This window comes from Eschrichtius robustus, chromosome 12, assembly GCF_028021215.1.
Source record: "Eschrichtius robustus isolate mEscRob2 chromosome 12, mEscRob2.pri, whole genome shotgun sequence".
NCBI classification, from domain to species: domain Eukaryota; kingdom Metazoa; phylum Chordata; class Mammalia; order Artiodactyla; family Eschrichtiidae; genus Eschrichtius; species Eschrichtius robustus.
The window spans coordinates 85793527-85806938 of NC_090835.1; the positions used below are offsets into that span (position 1 = coordinate 85793527).

General features: G+C 47.6%; 1 protein-coding gene across 1 annotated transcript; it reads left to right on the forward strand.

Annotated features, from left to right (window-relative positions):
• Positions 1-1920: 1920 nt before the first annotated feature.
• TRIM10 (tripartite motif containing 10) lies at positions 1921-9315 on the forward strand. Its single transcript, XM_068558290.1, has 7 exons — positions 1921-2349; positions 3927-4022; positions 4879-5109; positions 5850-5872; positions 6211-6326; positions 7511-7543; positions 8774-9315. The coding sequence occupies exons 1-7, from the start codon at positions 1921-1923 to the stop codon at positions 9313-9315; spliced, it is 1470 nt and encodes a 489-aa protein (XP_068414391.1).
• Positions 9316-13412: the final 4097 nt, after the last annotated feature.

Consider the following 13412-nt stretch of genomic DNA (forward strand, 5'->3'; position numbering starts at 1 on the left):
TTTGAGGTGTGCACACAGCGGCAAAGTCCAGCCAGAGTGGGAGATGCTGACTTCCGGGGAACTCTGTTCCGGCGGCTCTGCTCAGATACCGCAGGTGTGGTGATCACTTACCGGGTCCCTTCCTCCACCCTCCTTTCCTTGTCTCAGCTCCTCAACTCTGGCTGGTCTCTCCTAAACTCCTACCCACCACCACCTCCCAGTGCCAGTGTCCCCACTGGAGTTTGGGTAACATTGTACTTCAATTTTAGTTTTTAACTGCAGCAGGGAGAAGGCAAGAAAGCATAACACAATGTTGATATAATTTAGAAAAGTCAATTAATCAAAAAGATAAACAGGTTCAACCACATTTATCTAAGGCTTAGTATTTTCATATTATTACATCCAATCTGAAAACAGTGCTTGGGAGCAGGTGATGATTACAGGAAATGTAAACTGAAAGGTAAAGTGACTTCCCCAAGGTCACAGAGCTAGAAAGTTGCAAGGCTAGGGTCAATCCAAGTCTCCTGGCTTCCAGCCCGTGCCCTTCCTGAACTGCCAGCCAAGACAATGATCAAACAGCCATGGTTCTTCATCCACTCACCTTCATCTGTGGATAAAACCAAGGAAATCTCCTTCCATTCTCCCACTGGATGATCAGCACCCCACCGTGTTTCTCTCCCTTTCCACTCCAACTATTTTGTACATCACCTTCCCTCTGCCCCAAAGAGTGCAGCCCCTGGAGCTGCACTGTCCAGCACAAGAGCCTCCAACTGCATGCGGCTGCTGAGCATTGAGATGTGTCTGGTCCCGTATGTGTAAAATACGCCCCTTCTTAAAGACTTAACACCAAATAAAAAGGATGTAAAATGTCTCATGACTAATTCTTTCTACTGATTCCATGTTGATACTATTTGGGGCTAAATAAAATATTAGTTAATTTCACTTTTTTACTTTTTAAAATATGGCTACTGAGAATCTTTTAATTGTACACGTGGCTCACATTGTATTTCTGTTGGACAGCACGGCTCTGAGACTCACAGATCTGAGTGTAAATTATGGCCTCCCACCTCCCTACCTGTGTGCCTTGAGCAAGCTAAGTAACCTGGCTGAGCCCAGCTAATATCTTAATAGCACCAACGTTACAGAGCAGACAGGAGGAATAAATAAGATCGTATGTTTAAATTGCTTATGTTAGCGTGAGGGATATGGCCATCGTAAATAAATGCTGGCTGTTTTTATTTTTCTTTCTCCTCCCCCAGACAGAGTACATTCCAACCCCTTTGGAAGCCTATGGCAGGCCGGTTGGTGAAGTTGCTTGTGCCCTGTCTCACCACCCCTGCCCTGGGCACAACGCCTTATCTGGGTCCCCACACTCCCCTGGCTTGGCTGATACCTCCAATCTCCCTGGAGACAGCTGGTCATATTGCAGGGAGGCTGGGGTGGCATCAGTGCTCTGTGACCCAGTCTCCCTCCTGCTCCCAAAAGAAGAACAGTCTCTTCCAACTGTGGATGGTTAAGATACGGCCACTTTCCTTCTACTGCGGGTGTCTCTGGATGGAAGGGAAGGAGCAGCAAGCCCCAGGTCATGGGCACCAGTCCGGAGAGTAACTGAGGTCATCTCCGGAATGCTGTGACCGCTTCTTCTGCCCCTCCTCTGCTATTTCTCTGTCTCTGCTGTTGGAGGGTGTGTGTCTGTTCCTTTGGGAGGGGGACAGCAGAACCCTGGCTGCCAGAGATGCAAGTGGGTACCTTGCCCTGTGCACACACGTATGTGTGTGTGACCATGAGGGTGTCCCTGGGTATGGAAGATGCCCCTGTGTCTGGCCATGTGCACATGTAGGTGTGTGAGTGTGAGGTGTGTGTCCTCATTGTTCTCCCAGCCCTTCTCCCCAAGCTGAGCAGAGAGGGTGACCTTGAAGAGGCCACAAGCGCAGCAGCACTATGGCCTCGGCTGCCTCTGTGACCAGCCTGGCAGATGAGGTCAACTGCCCCATCTGCCAAGGGACCCTCAGGGAGCCGGTCACCATTGACTGTGGCCACAACTTCTGCCGCATCTGCCTCACCCACTACCTTGAGATCCCCAGCCTGGACCCCGAGGAGCCCCCAACCTGCCCACTCTGCAAGGAGCCTTTCCGCCCAGGGAGCTTCCGGCCCAATTGGCAGCTGGCCAGCGTGGTGGAGAACATTGAGCGTCTCAAGCTGGTGTCCCGGCTGGACATAGAAGAGGAGGACATCTGCCCCGAGCACGGGGAGAAAGTCTACTTCTTCTGCGAGGACGATGAGATGCAGCTGTGCGTGGTGTGCCGGGAGGCCTGGGAGCACCGTGCCCACACTGTGCGCTTCCTGGAGGACGCGGCTGGGCCCTACAGGGTAGGAAAGGGGAAACTGAGAGGTTCCCAGGGTGGGTCTGGGATTGGACTGGACTGAAAGAATCAGAGCAGAGTTGTGGATTATTTGGGCCACTCTGAAGCTTAATTCCATCTCCCTGCTTCTGTGATTACCCAGGCAATAGACCCAGGCATGGAAGATCATGTGTTTGTGTTTTAAGTATGTCCTATGTTGTTTACTTATGGCCAATACATAATAGTAGCTCAATAAATACATGTTGAATGAATGAGTCACCAAAACATGAACGTGTGTGTCTGAGCCATGGATCAGTCAGGTGTGTCTGAGGATGTCTGGGTTTGCACTCGAGGAAATGATTGCACAGGGTGTATGTGTATTGACGTCTGCATGTTTACCAGAGTGTGCAGTGTGTTTGGGGGGATCTGACTACTTGAGTGTGTATGTGTAACTGAGTGCTCGTGTTTGTAGGTAAATTAGTGTTTACATATATGCAGGTTGGGTAAATATATATGGTGTATAATTTTATCTGTCATTAAATGAGCGTGTGCTGGTTTTAGTTGTTTATGCATTGTGTTTTATTACAAGTGAGAGTCTATGTATATGTGTCAATTAGTTAATTAGCATGTATTGTTAATAGTTCTAAATATATTTTGCAATGTGCTTATATGGACATTTATGTGTGTATACCTGTTCTTTATTCTACAGCAAGCAATTTTTGCTCTTGTTGTTGTTGTTTGTTTGTTTTTGGGGGGGGTTGGCCACACCTTGCAGCATGCAAGATCTTATTTCCCCAGCCAGGGATCGAACCTGTGCCCCCTGCAGTGGAAGCTTGAAGTCTTAACCACTGGACCATCAGGGAAGTCCCCTAGAGCAAGCAATTTTTAAAACAATTCATTGGTTATTTTTTGCATTATCCAAGTTTCTTGTTCCCTCCGGAATCATACCCAGAAAGTTGATTCCATTTATAAAAGAGCTTGTTTGGATGTGTTCTGTTTGGGATATGTGAGAAAGTTGGGATAATTTCAAAGAAGGGCATATCAAGCTCAGGACAGATCCTAGATACCATTCATTAAAGGCAAAAGAAATTAGGGTGTTTAGCCTGAAGACAGGAAGGCTCAGGTGAGAACACAGAGTCATAGCTTATGGTGGCACAGAGATAAAAGCGGAAAGCCCTAATCAAAATTCTTGGAGGACAAAACAAGAGGAAGAAGACCCAAAGAGAGTAAGCTGTCAAGGACCATAAAGGCCCAGGCTTTGTCAGCTAAGAGAATGACTCCTTCCCTTGGGTCATTCCATTCCTGGAGGCAGAGATGACACCTCTTAACAAATCATTGTTTCCATCTTAAATATTTTTTAAAAATTAATTGAAGTATAGTTGATTTACAATGTTGTGTTAGTTTCTAGAGTACAGCAAAGTGATTCATATTTTTCAGATTCTTTTCCATTATATTTTATTGCAAGATATTGAATTTAGTTCCCTGTTCTGTACAGTAGGTCCTTGTTGTTTATCTATTTTATATATAGTAGTTTGTATCTGCTAATCCCAAACTACTAATTTATCCCTCCCCCCATCTTAAATATTTTATGCTCCTTCTTCCCAGGAACAAATACAGAAGTGCCTTGAGTGTTTAAGAAAGGAGAGAGAGGAGATTCAAGGAGTTCAGTCAAGAGAAAATCGAAGGATACAAGTCCTCCTGGTAAGTCATCATCCCTTCCCTGGTCCTCTTCCCTTCCTCAGGGTCCAGTGCCTTTCTGAAACCAAGGCAACATAACATATAGGGCTCTGAAGTCATTCTGCATTTTTGTTTTATTATTCATTTATTTATTTATTTTTGGCTGCATTGGGTCTTCGTTGCTGTGCGTGCAGTCTTTGTCTAGTTGCGGCTAGCGGGGGCTACTCTTCGTTGTGGTGCGCGGGCTTCTCATTGCGGTGGCTTCTCTTGTTGCAGAGCATGGGCTCTAGGCTCATGGGCTTCAGTAGCTGTGGCACACAGGCTTCACTAGTTGTGGCTCACGGGCTCTAGAGCGCAGGCTCAGTAGTTGTGGCGCACGGATCTTCCCAGAACAGGGCTTGAACCCTTGTCCCCTGCATTGGCAGGTGGATTCTTAACCACTGCGCCACCACGGAAGCCCCATTCTGAGTTTGAATCCTGACATGAATTAGCTCTATGACCTCAAGCAGCTCTCTATGCTCAGTTTATTTTTCTGTGAAGTGGAGATTAAAAATCCTCACTACCTCACTGAATTGCTGCAAGGACAGTAATGTGCCTTAGTGCCCCGCAGATTGTGTGCACTTTGTAAATGGCAGGAGGTGGGGTGTCCTCACCACCTCCCCTACACCTCGTCCTGGAAATGGCATGGCAGGTGTAAAGGAAACTATGCCACGGTTCCAAGTCTATCTGGGGACCCGGGGAGTGGGGGGCTCTGACTTTACCACCAAACCTTGGAGAATGTGGATCTGGAGGGAGACGGGAGTGAATTAAGGAAAAAGAAGGAAAAGGAAGTGGAGGAAGAGGAGGAATAACTTCCTGCCCTCTCCTCCTGCCCCCTCAGACTCAGGTGGCCACCAAGAAACAAAAAGTGATTTCTGAGTTTGCACATCTGAGCCAGTTCCTGGAGGAACAGCAGAGCATCCTCTTAGCCCAGTTGGAGAGGCTGGATGGGGACATCTTAAAGCATCGGGATGAGTTTGATGTCCTGGTCACTGGGGAAATCTCCCGGTTTAGCACCCTCATCGAAGAACTGGAGGAGAAGAAGGAGAGGCCGGCAAGGGAGCTCCTGATGGTGAGATCTGAGCCCCGCCCCGTCCACCTGTGCTCACCTATGATTTGTTGCATCTTTATCTGTCTAAGCCATCTCTTCTTCACTCACACATCCTTGTATCCCAAGTGGAAGATGGGTCACAGGACCAGAAGTTCTGAATTCTAAGAGTCCTTGCTTCCCCAAGAGCTCCCTGGTTGCTTTGCTCTCTGGTCTTGGTCTCTTCATCTTACCATCCATCAAAAAGGGGAGATACTTTGTTTATTTACCTCAAAAATACTTTATTTGTGAGGATCCAACAGTGAAACACAAGTGAAAGTAGCACTCTGAAAAGCATCAAGTACTGTGCAAACAAATGTCAGGTACTATTGCTGAGGCAAACTATTCTCTGTGTCACCACCCACCAGCCAGGAAGTTCTTCTTGTTCTGTTTCTCTTCCTCGCACTGGAGGAGAGATACTGGGGTCCCAATTAGGCATCAGAAAGGCAGCATGATTTAGGCGGACACGTTGGGGACTGAGCAGCTGGAGACCTTGGCATGGGACTTGCCTTTGCCTCTAAGGGACAGGTCACTTCACTGTCTGGATCTTATAAAATAAAGGGGTTGGGATCTAAGATCCCTGAAGCCTCGTAAACCCCAAAACGCTGTGACTCCATGGATCTGGTGTCCTTTTTCTATCTAAGGCTGAGAATATGGTATTTTGTCTTTTCTTGTGGGAGGGAGAAATGGAAACTGAATCCCTGCTTTCTCTCTCTTTCTCCTAGGATATCAGAAGCACTCTAATAAGGTAAGATTTTCTCTTCTCTTTTCCCACATACATAAACATACACGCACCACATGCCTGGTTATTACCACACAAATATACATTCTCACATTAAGGATAACAACTCACATGTGAACCTTCACATACTCAAACGCATTCCCATGTACAGCTAGCTGTAGATACACATCCCTGCATGACACTGCCCAAGAGGGGCAGTGCGGGGAGGGAGTGGGTCCATCCCAGAGGAATCATGTCTGTCTGTGGGAACTGGCACCTCCAAGACAATTAGAAGGCGACCAGCTGGGTCTGGAGGCATCATTAAGAAGGATAATTCCCAGACCCCGCCATTTCTGTGCCCCTAGATGTGAAACCAGAAGGTGTCGGAAACCAGAGGCTGTATCCCCTGAGCTGGGCCAGAGGATTCGGGACTTCCCCCAGCAGGCCCTCCCGCTGCGGAAGGAGATGAAGATGTTTCTGGGTAAGAGGACCCCACGAAGCACAGGTGGCTGTGAAGCCTGGGTTTAGGAATGGCCTCCATGCCCCGCTGCCTGACGTTTGTGTGAACTTTGACAAGGCTTGCACCCTCCCAGTGCCTTGGTTTCCTTATTTGCAGATCTTTATAAAATCTGCTTATCTGTGACAATGAAGTGAGATAATAAAGGTGAGGATTTCCGGGAAAAAAATGTAACTGGTTTGAAAAATAATGAAACAAATAGATCTAATCGCTTGTCATGAAGTGATATATAAGATAGTGATTAACAAAATCTGTCATTGTCAATAATTTTAAAAATCCACAGGGACACTTGTAATACATGGTAAGTTTTTGATGATGAACATTGTTAATTAATAACCAGCAAGGGTATTTCTCTGTGCCCTGTGGTAGCTGACTTCCCTCCCTCCTCTTTTCCTTGGCTTCCCCGCCCCTGTTAGTTTGGTCCTCAGAGTTGCATTGCCCCTGTGGGGACCATGACCCCCTTTTCCGGGATAGGGAGTGGTGGTAGGAGAGGGTGTGGAGGGTTTGAAATGAGAGTCAGGAATGTGGTTCGTCGCCAACACTTCCCCCTCCTCCTACATGACATCACGAATGATGCCACCAAGTTCTAAATGACCCACCCACAAAAATGTCACCTTAGAAGAGCTTTCTCCCAAGTCCACTTCCTACAAGTAAATGGCCTGGCAGTGAAGGAAATCTTACTCTAATCAAAGGCTGACCTTTGACTATCCCCCAAATTATTTCCAAGCAGAACGAGAAATAAATTAACCCACTTATCTGTTCATTAAGTAGATGTTTCTTGAGCATTTACTGTGTCCTAGGCTCCGTGCAAGGCACTGAAGGTACACATGGTCGCTGCCCGCTCAGAGCTAGGCAGTGCGGCTCAAAGCGGGGCTCCCAGCCGACAGCATCAACATCCCCTGGTAACTTGCCAGAAATGCGAATCTCAGCCCCACCCCGGGCCACCTGAATCAAAAACATGTGTGTTTTAGCAAGTGTTCTGGGGACTCTGATGCAAGTTCAAGTTCAGAACCACTGGTCTAGAGGATTCCAGCTTCCATTCCTCTCTTTGTCCCTTCCCTTTTGGGGCCTCAGTTTCCTCATCATTAAATGTTCTATGGTTTGGTAAGACTAATGAAATCGCATCCTGTTTTATTTCCTCTTTACAGAAAAACTCTGCTTTGAGTTGGATTATGAGCCAGGTAAGCAGCCTATGTCAGGATGGGAGGGAGTGAGGAATCTAATCTTGAAAAAGACAGACAAGTTTGCAGGGTTCTACACTGGGCACTGTAATAGTCAAATACATATATATCACATATATAAATGTACATATACACATAATGTCACACGTGACACTGATAAGTATCACTGCCCATGTAATGCTTGCGGGAGAACCATGAAGAAGGGACAGGCACACACACATACCACATCCCTGGCAGGAAGCTCATGTTCTGATCTGCACGTGATGATGGGATAGAAAGATTAAATCAGAATGGGACAAGGTCTATCGGGAAGGGCTTCCTGGATGAGTGGAATTTGATCTGGGTTTAGAATCACATTCTTAGAATTGTCAGGACCCCCTACTCTCTCTCAGGTGTTATTATATTTCATAGACGATAGGAGTGCAGCCTGTAGGTGGGAAAGGAATGAAGAATGGACCCCACTCAAGGGCACTGTTCCCAGTCTATCAGCCGTATACCCTGGGAAGTCACAGAGCTCTTGGCAGGGACTCCTAACTCATGGACATATCTGGATTTATGAATTTGTCCCAATTTATGGATACTAAAAGTAACACTATGCACAGGTCTGCAGAAGTTTTTGTTGTTAAAAAGTGATCCTCAGACTCTGCCTGATTTTAGAATTACCGAGGCAGAACGAATAACCCGTGGGTGAATCAGAGAGCCTGGGGGGAGTGAAGACTGTGTAAATGAGTCATAAGTGCCCAGGGAGTGATCATGAAGTTTGGACTGAGGGGAGAATGTTTCCACCCTCCGAGATACAGGAGGCGGAGGACGTGATGTGTCAGCAGCAGGAGGAGATCAGAGCAGGCATGCACAGCTTTGGGAGTCAGCCAGTTTGCAGGGAGCAGAAGTGCTTTCCAGGGGACGGCACAGAACCAGATGAGAGCCCGGATGTCCGAACTAACGTACTAACCAACTAACTAACGCATCCTCTGAAGCAGGCATTAACAAGCACAGGAATCAGTTGCGGATCTTGCTAAAATGCAGATTCCATCTCAGGTGGTTTGGGGTGGAACCTGAGAGTCTGTTACTAACAAGTTCCCATGTGATACCCATGCTGCTGGTCTTTGTAGGCACTATATACGTTGTTGGTAGTAACGCTAACGCGGGTGCCAAGGGGAGTGTTTAGGCCTTTCCTGAAGGTGATAGCATGTCTGCTGACATCTGTGGCCCTTTTGGTTTTCCCCACAGCTCACATCTCTCTAGACCCCTGGACTTCCCACCCGAAGCTCCTCTTGTCTGAGGACCACCAGCAGGCTCGCTTCTCCTATAAATGGCAGAAGTCACCAGACAGCCCCCAGCGTTTCGACCGGGCCACCTGTGTCCTGGCCCATGGTGGCTTCACTGGGGGGAGACACACGTGGGTGGTGAGTGTGGACTTGGCTCCCGGGGGCAGCTGCACCCTGGGTGTGGTCAGTAAGGACATCCGGCGGAAGGGGGAGCTTCGGCTGCGGCCAGAGGAGGGGGTGTGGGCTGTGAGGCTGGCTTGGGGCTTCGTCTCGGCCCTGGGCTCCTTCCCCACCCGCCTGGCCCTGGAGGAGCAGCCCCAGCAGGTGCGGGTGTCTGTCGACTACGAGGTGGGCTGGGTGACCTTTGCCAATGCCGTCACGCAGGAACCCATCTACACCTTCACTGCCTCCTTCACCCAGAAGATCTTTCCCTTCTTTGGGCTCTGGGGACGAGGGTCCAAGTTCTCCCTGAGCTCCCAAGAGGGTGCAGCTACCCTCCCCTAAGCACAGGGTCCAAAGAGAGGACCCAAGGACTTGACCCTGGCTGGGTTGCCTGTAAGATTCAGAACAGTAGTTACTGCTTTAGATGATGTGATAGAGTCAGGACTTTGGCAAGGGACAGATGGGATGACCTTCAGTCTGCTGATCAAGCCCTTTCCTCAATGCCCAGTGGATGGGACTCAGACCACTGCCAGCCCTCCTCACCACCATCCCCACCAGGCACAGAAGTAGCTGTGTAGAGGAAGGAATACTGGATTTCGGGCCAGAAGACTTGGGTTCTAGATCCAGCCTTGTAATCAACTAATTATATGATATTAAACTAGGCATCTCACCTCTCTTCATCTTGTTTTCTCCCCCCAAAATATTAGAGTTCATTTACTCATATCCTTAAGAAATATTTATTGTGTGCTAATTATGAGCCAAGCAGTATGGTAGCCACTGGTGATATGAAAAGAAAAAGAAAAAAAATTTTGTCCTGTATCTAAAGGAGCTCAAGAGAAGAGACAGAGACATAAGGAGGAAATGACAGCACAGTGTGATGGGTACTGTGATAGGGGTCTGACCTGGATACTAGGGAAGCCAAGAGGAGGGGCATAACCCATCTTGGAGGTAACAGGAGGTGAGTTGGAGATGGCTTTCTGGAAAGGATGAGTCTAAAAGATGAGTATAGTGAATGATGAAAAGAGGGGAATAAGCCTCTTAAGGAGAAGGGACAGCAGAGAACTAGCTGGATGATCTGTGACCCCTGGGACACTGGGTCACCTCCACTGTCCTCACAAACAGATGTGCTGCCACCCCCACTCCTGACACCACTCAGTGCCTCCTTCTGGCTGAGATGAAAATGCAGGGCCTTGGTGGGAGGGGCACAGGGGAAGAATCGCCATAAGCCACAACCCAAGGACCACACTCAACCCCTGGGGAAAAGCGTCTTCCTGATCACCACCTGAGGTTGAGAAGTGAGACGAAAGGAATGAGATGGTGGAAAGGACTGAGTCTCAAATAGCTCAGCTGTGGGAGCAGAAATAGCACCATCGTAAGCTCTGTGCTGGGTAAAGAATCCCAGGTGGAGGCAGGGGGTGAACTGCATGACCTGTGGCTTTAGCCCAAAGCATTGGGACTGCTCTAGGGCTGGGCAGGAAGTGCCATCTGAGGGATGGGGCAGAAGAAGGGAGAGAATTAGGGATTTGTAGAAGATGTGTGGATTTGGGTGGTGAGCCGCAGGGGAGCAGGCCGCATTGGCAGAAGCTGTGGCCACGGGTGGTGTGAAGAAGCTGATTATCCGTGACTCCAGAAATCCGCCTGCCTGGTGTGATTCTGGGACAGGAACAAGCACTAACACGTGGCTGCCTAGAATTTGTAAAATGACTTCCCGCGTCCCAAGGAATTTAAAATCCTATGCATAATAAAAGCATTGTCGTAACATATTTTATTTTCTAGTTCTTATTGGAGGTGTCATTTATTCTGCTTAAACATACCCTTTACTGTCAATCTTTTTAATACTATGTCTGTTGAATCTGCTTGGATGTAAACTAAAATGTTCTATCATCTCCCCACTGAGGTCCCTGGGAGGAGCGAACCATCCAGGTGCAACCTCTAAGGGGGTGAGCACAATGTATTGAGGCCCAGGGTTCGAGGTCACCCCAAAAGTTCTGTTGTTCATCCTCAGTTTAGCAGGTAGAAAAGACGTGGAGACCAGGAGCCAAGGATCGGAGGGAGGTTCAATTGCTTTCCCTGGGAGTGTTCAGTATTTCATATAAAACGTATATTTAAAAAAAAGACACACACAAGTCCCTAAATAATGCTAAAACATACCCCAAGCCCCCAGACTTGGGATTCCAACAAAGAGTAGATTGTATTTTTCTGTTGATTTTTCATAGGTTTTAGCTGGGTCTTTTTAAATGACTATTAGCCTCTAGGGTATATATGTATGAAGATCCTGGCCTGTTGGAGGACTTTACATGTATTATGTCATTTAATCTTGGTAACCCCACCAGGTAGCTCCTATTATTATCCACATTTTAAAGTTAAAAAGCTGAGGTCAGGTGAATTTGGGTTACTTCCTCAGCCAGATCAGGCAGCCAGGATTTTGATCCATGTCGGACTTAAAAGAGTTCTTAACTACTGTGCTGCCTTGTTCAGAAATGTGTGCCTTGGTGTGAATATTTTACTGCTGGACACACTTCCCATGAGGGGTTTGGATTCAGGAAAAAAATTTATATTTCTTACACTGAGAAGTAAAACCGCTAGTGAGTGAAAATATTCACGTTGGTCTATCAGCACTTGCTCCCCTCCCAGGGTAATTTTACTTGAAATTCACTTGTTTGGATTGTGGACTCAGCGCAGAGGAAGTGGATAGATCCCAAAACATGATGACTTCAAGATAAGGCAGCTCCGTGAGCCTCCATGCTCTGCTTGTCACAGAGTCTGAACTCGGGGTTCCCTCCCCCAGGGAAGTGCTGGAGTCCAGAGCCCCAAGCTCCCAGTCGTCCTCTCCAAGACTCCAAAGGAAACGTGCACACTTGTTGGGACATCTACAAGTTTACCTGACTTTTTCACAACTTACACTGTAGCAGCTTCTTCTACTACAGGGAATGGAGACTCACTCAAGTTAGTTCAAATATTAAGAAAGTTTCTTATAAGATCGGACATGCAAATAAGGAAAATGGGATTTTTCCACTGTTAGCCAAGCCTTGTGGGAAGCTCTGGTGGGGTGGTGGGAGTGGTGAGAGATACAAGTAGTTCCCAAAGGAAGAACTGGAGATTTAAAAATGCTAATAATAATAATCAACACATAGAGAGTTCACTCTGGCCAGTCACTGGAGTAAATATTATTTTATATATTAACTCATTTAATCCTCACAACAACCCTATGAGGTAGGTACTATTATTAATAGCCCTGCTTTGTTTTTTAACAGCCCTGTTTTATACATCAGAGAAGTGAGATGTATGGAGGTTGGGTAACTGGTCCCACATGAGCAGCTAGTAAATAGCACAGCGATAATACACATTAGACACTAGACATTAGACAGATGGTTTGGCTCCCAAGTCTGTGCTCATGACCATTAAGTCATACTGCCTCTGTACATCCAAGAACGGTGGGAAGGGGACTTGAGGCCCAAGGCAGCTTAGAGACTGGACTAGCCTGTGGCCACTGGGCAACGTGGTCAATGACACTTGCTCCAGGACACAGTCACGTGTGTGGCTCTGATCCCCTATGTTGCTGCTCTTCCTGCCAACCAATGATGCCTTCATCATAGATCCATTTTGAATTTCTTAGAGAACCTAATTATCATTGTCTCTCTTTGATAAGACCTTTCTCGGCAGGCCACCTTATAGGCACCATTGGCCAACCATCTGCTGGTCAGATGCCCACCCGGCCTAATCATCTGCAGTCACATCAGAAGAGGACAGAGGGCCTGGCAGGCACCTGCAGGGTAACTGACTCTCCAGTGGAGACAGACCCTTGGAGCTTGTCAGTCTCCTCCCAGTGCTGGTAGGATGCTTCTGGACAAATTCTCTGTTTGACGTTAACCACAGCTAGGACATGGGAATTGTTAGCTGTCACATCCAGGGGTGCTCTTTCCTTGGCTAATGTCTTATTCTTAGATTCGGGGTCTCACGTTTCTCTGAGACATACAGCTTCCTGCCTAGTAACTATATCCTTCTTCTTCTGAACATCCACACTAGGCTCTTTCTCCTTCTCCCCCCTTAACCCCCTGACTTCCTGCCCCCAATCCATCTGGCAACAAGAGTCCAGACTGGTTTTCCTTAAACACCACTTGTTCCTTTCACTCCTGACTCAAAACCCTTTGGTGACTGCCTATGTTTCGGTGTCACTCATCTAACCCTCTGCTTGACTTCTGGTCTTCCCCATTCCCGAATATTCCAGACTAACTGGGTCAGTCTTTTCGTACTCCTACAAACGTGCTGAGGCTTTTTCCCACCTCCGTGCTTTCATCCGTGGAGCTGTCCTGACCTGGATACTCTCCACCTTTCTCTCCTGCCTGTCCAATTCCACCCCCACGAAGCCAACCCTGACTTTGCCAGCCTCACTCGTGTCTCTCCTCTGAATCCCCACTGCCCTTAGCAACTAGGACACT

Coding starts and splice junctions, on each gene's coding strand:
- TRIM10 (XM_068558290.1), top strand. CDS start 1,921: ATGGCCTCGGCTGCCTCTGTGACCAGCCTGGCAGATGAGGTCAACTGC. Junction 5,110..5,849: donor CGGCAAGGGAGCTCCTGATG/GTGAGATCTGAG, acceptor TCTTTCTCCTAG/GATATCAGAAGCACTCTAAT. Junction 6,327..7,510: donor GGAGATGAAGATGTTTCTGG/GTAAGAGGACCC, acceptor TCCTCTTTACAG/AAAAACTCTGCTTTGAGTTG.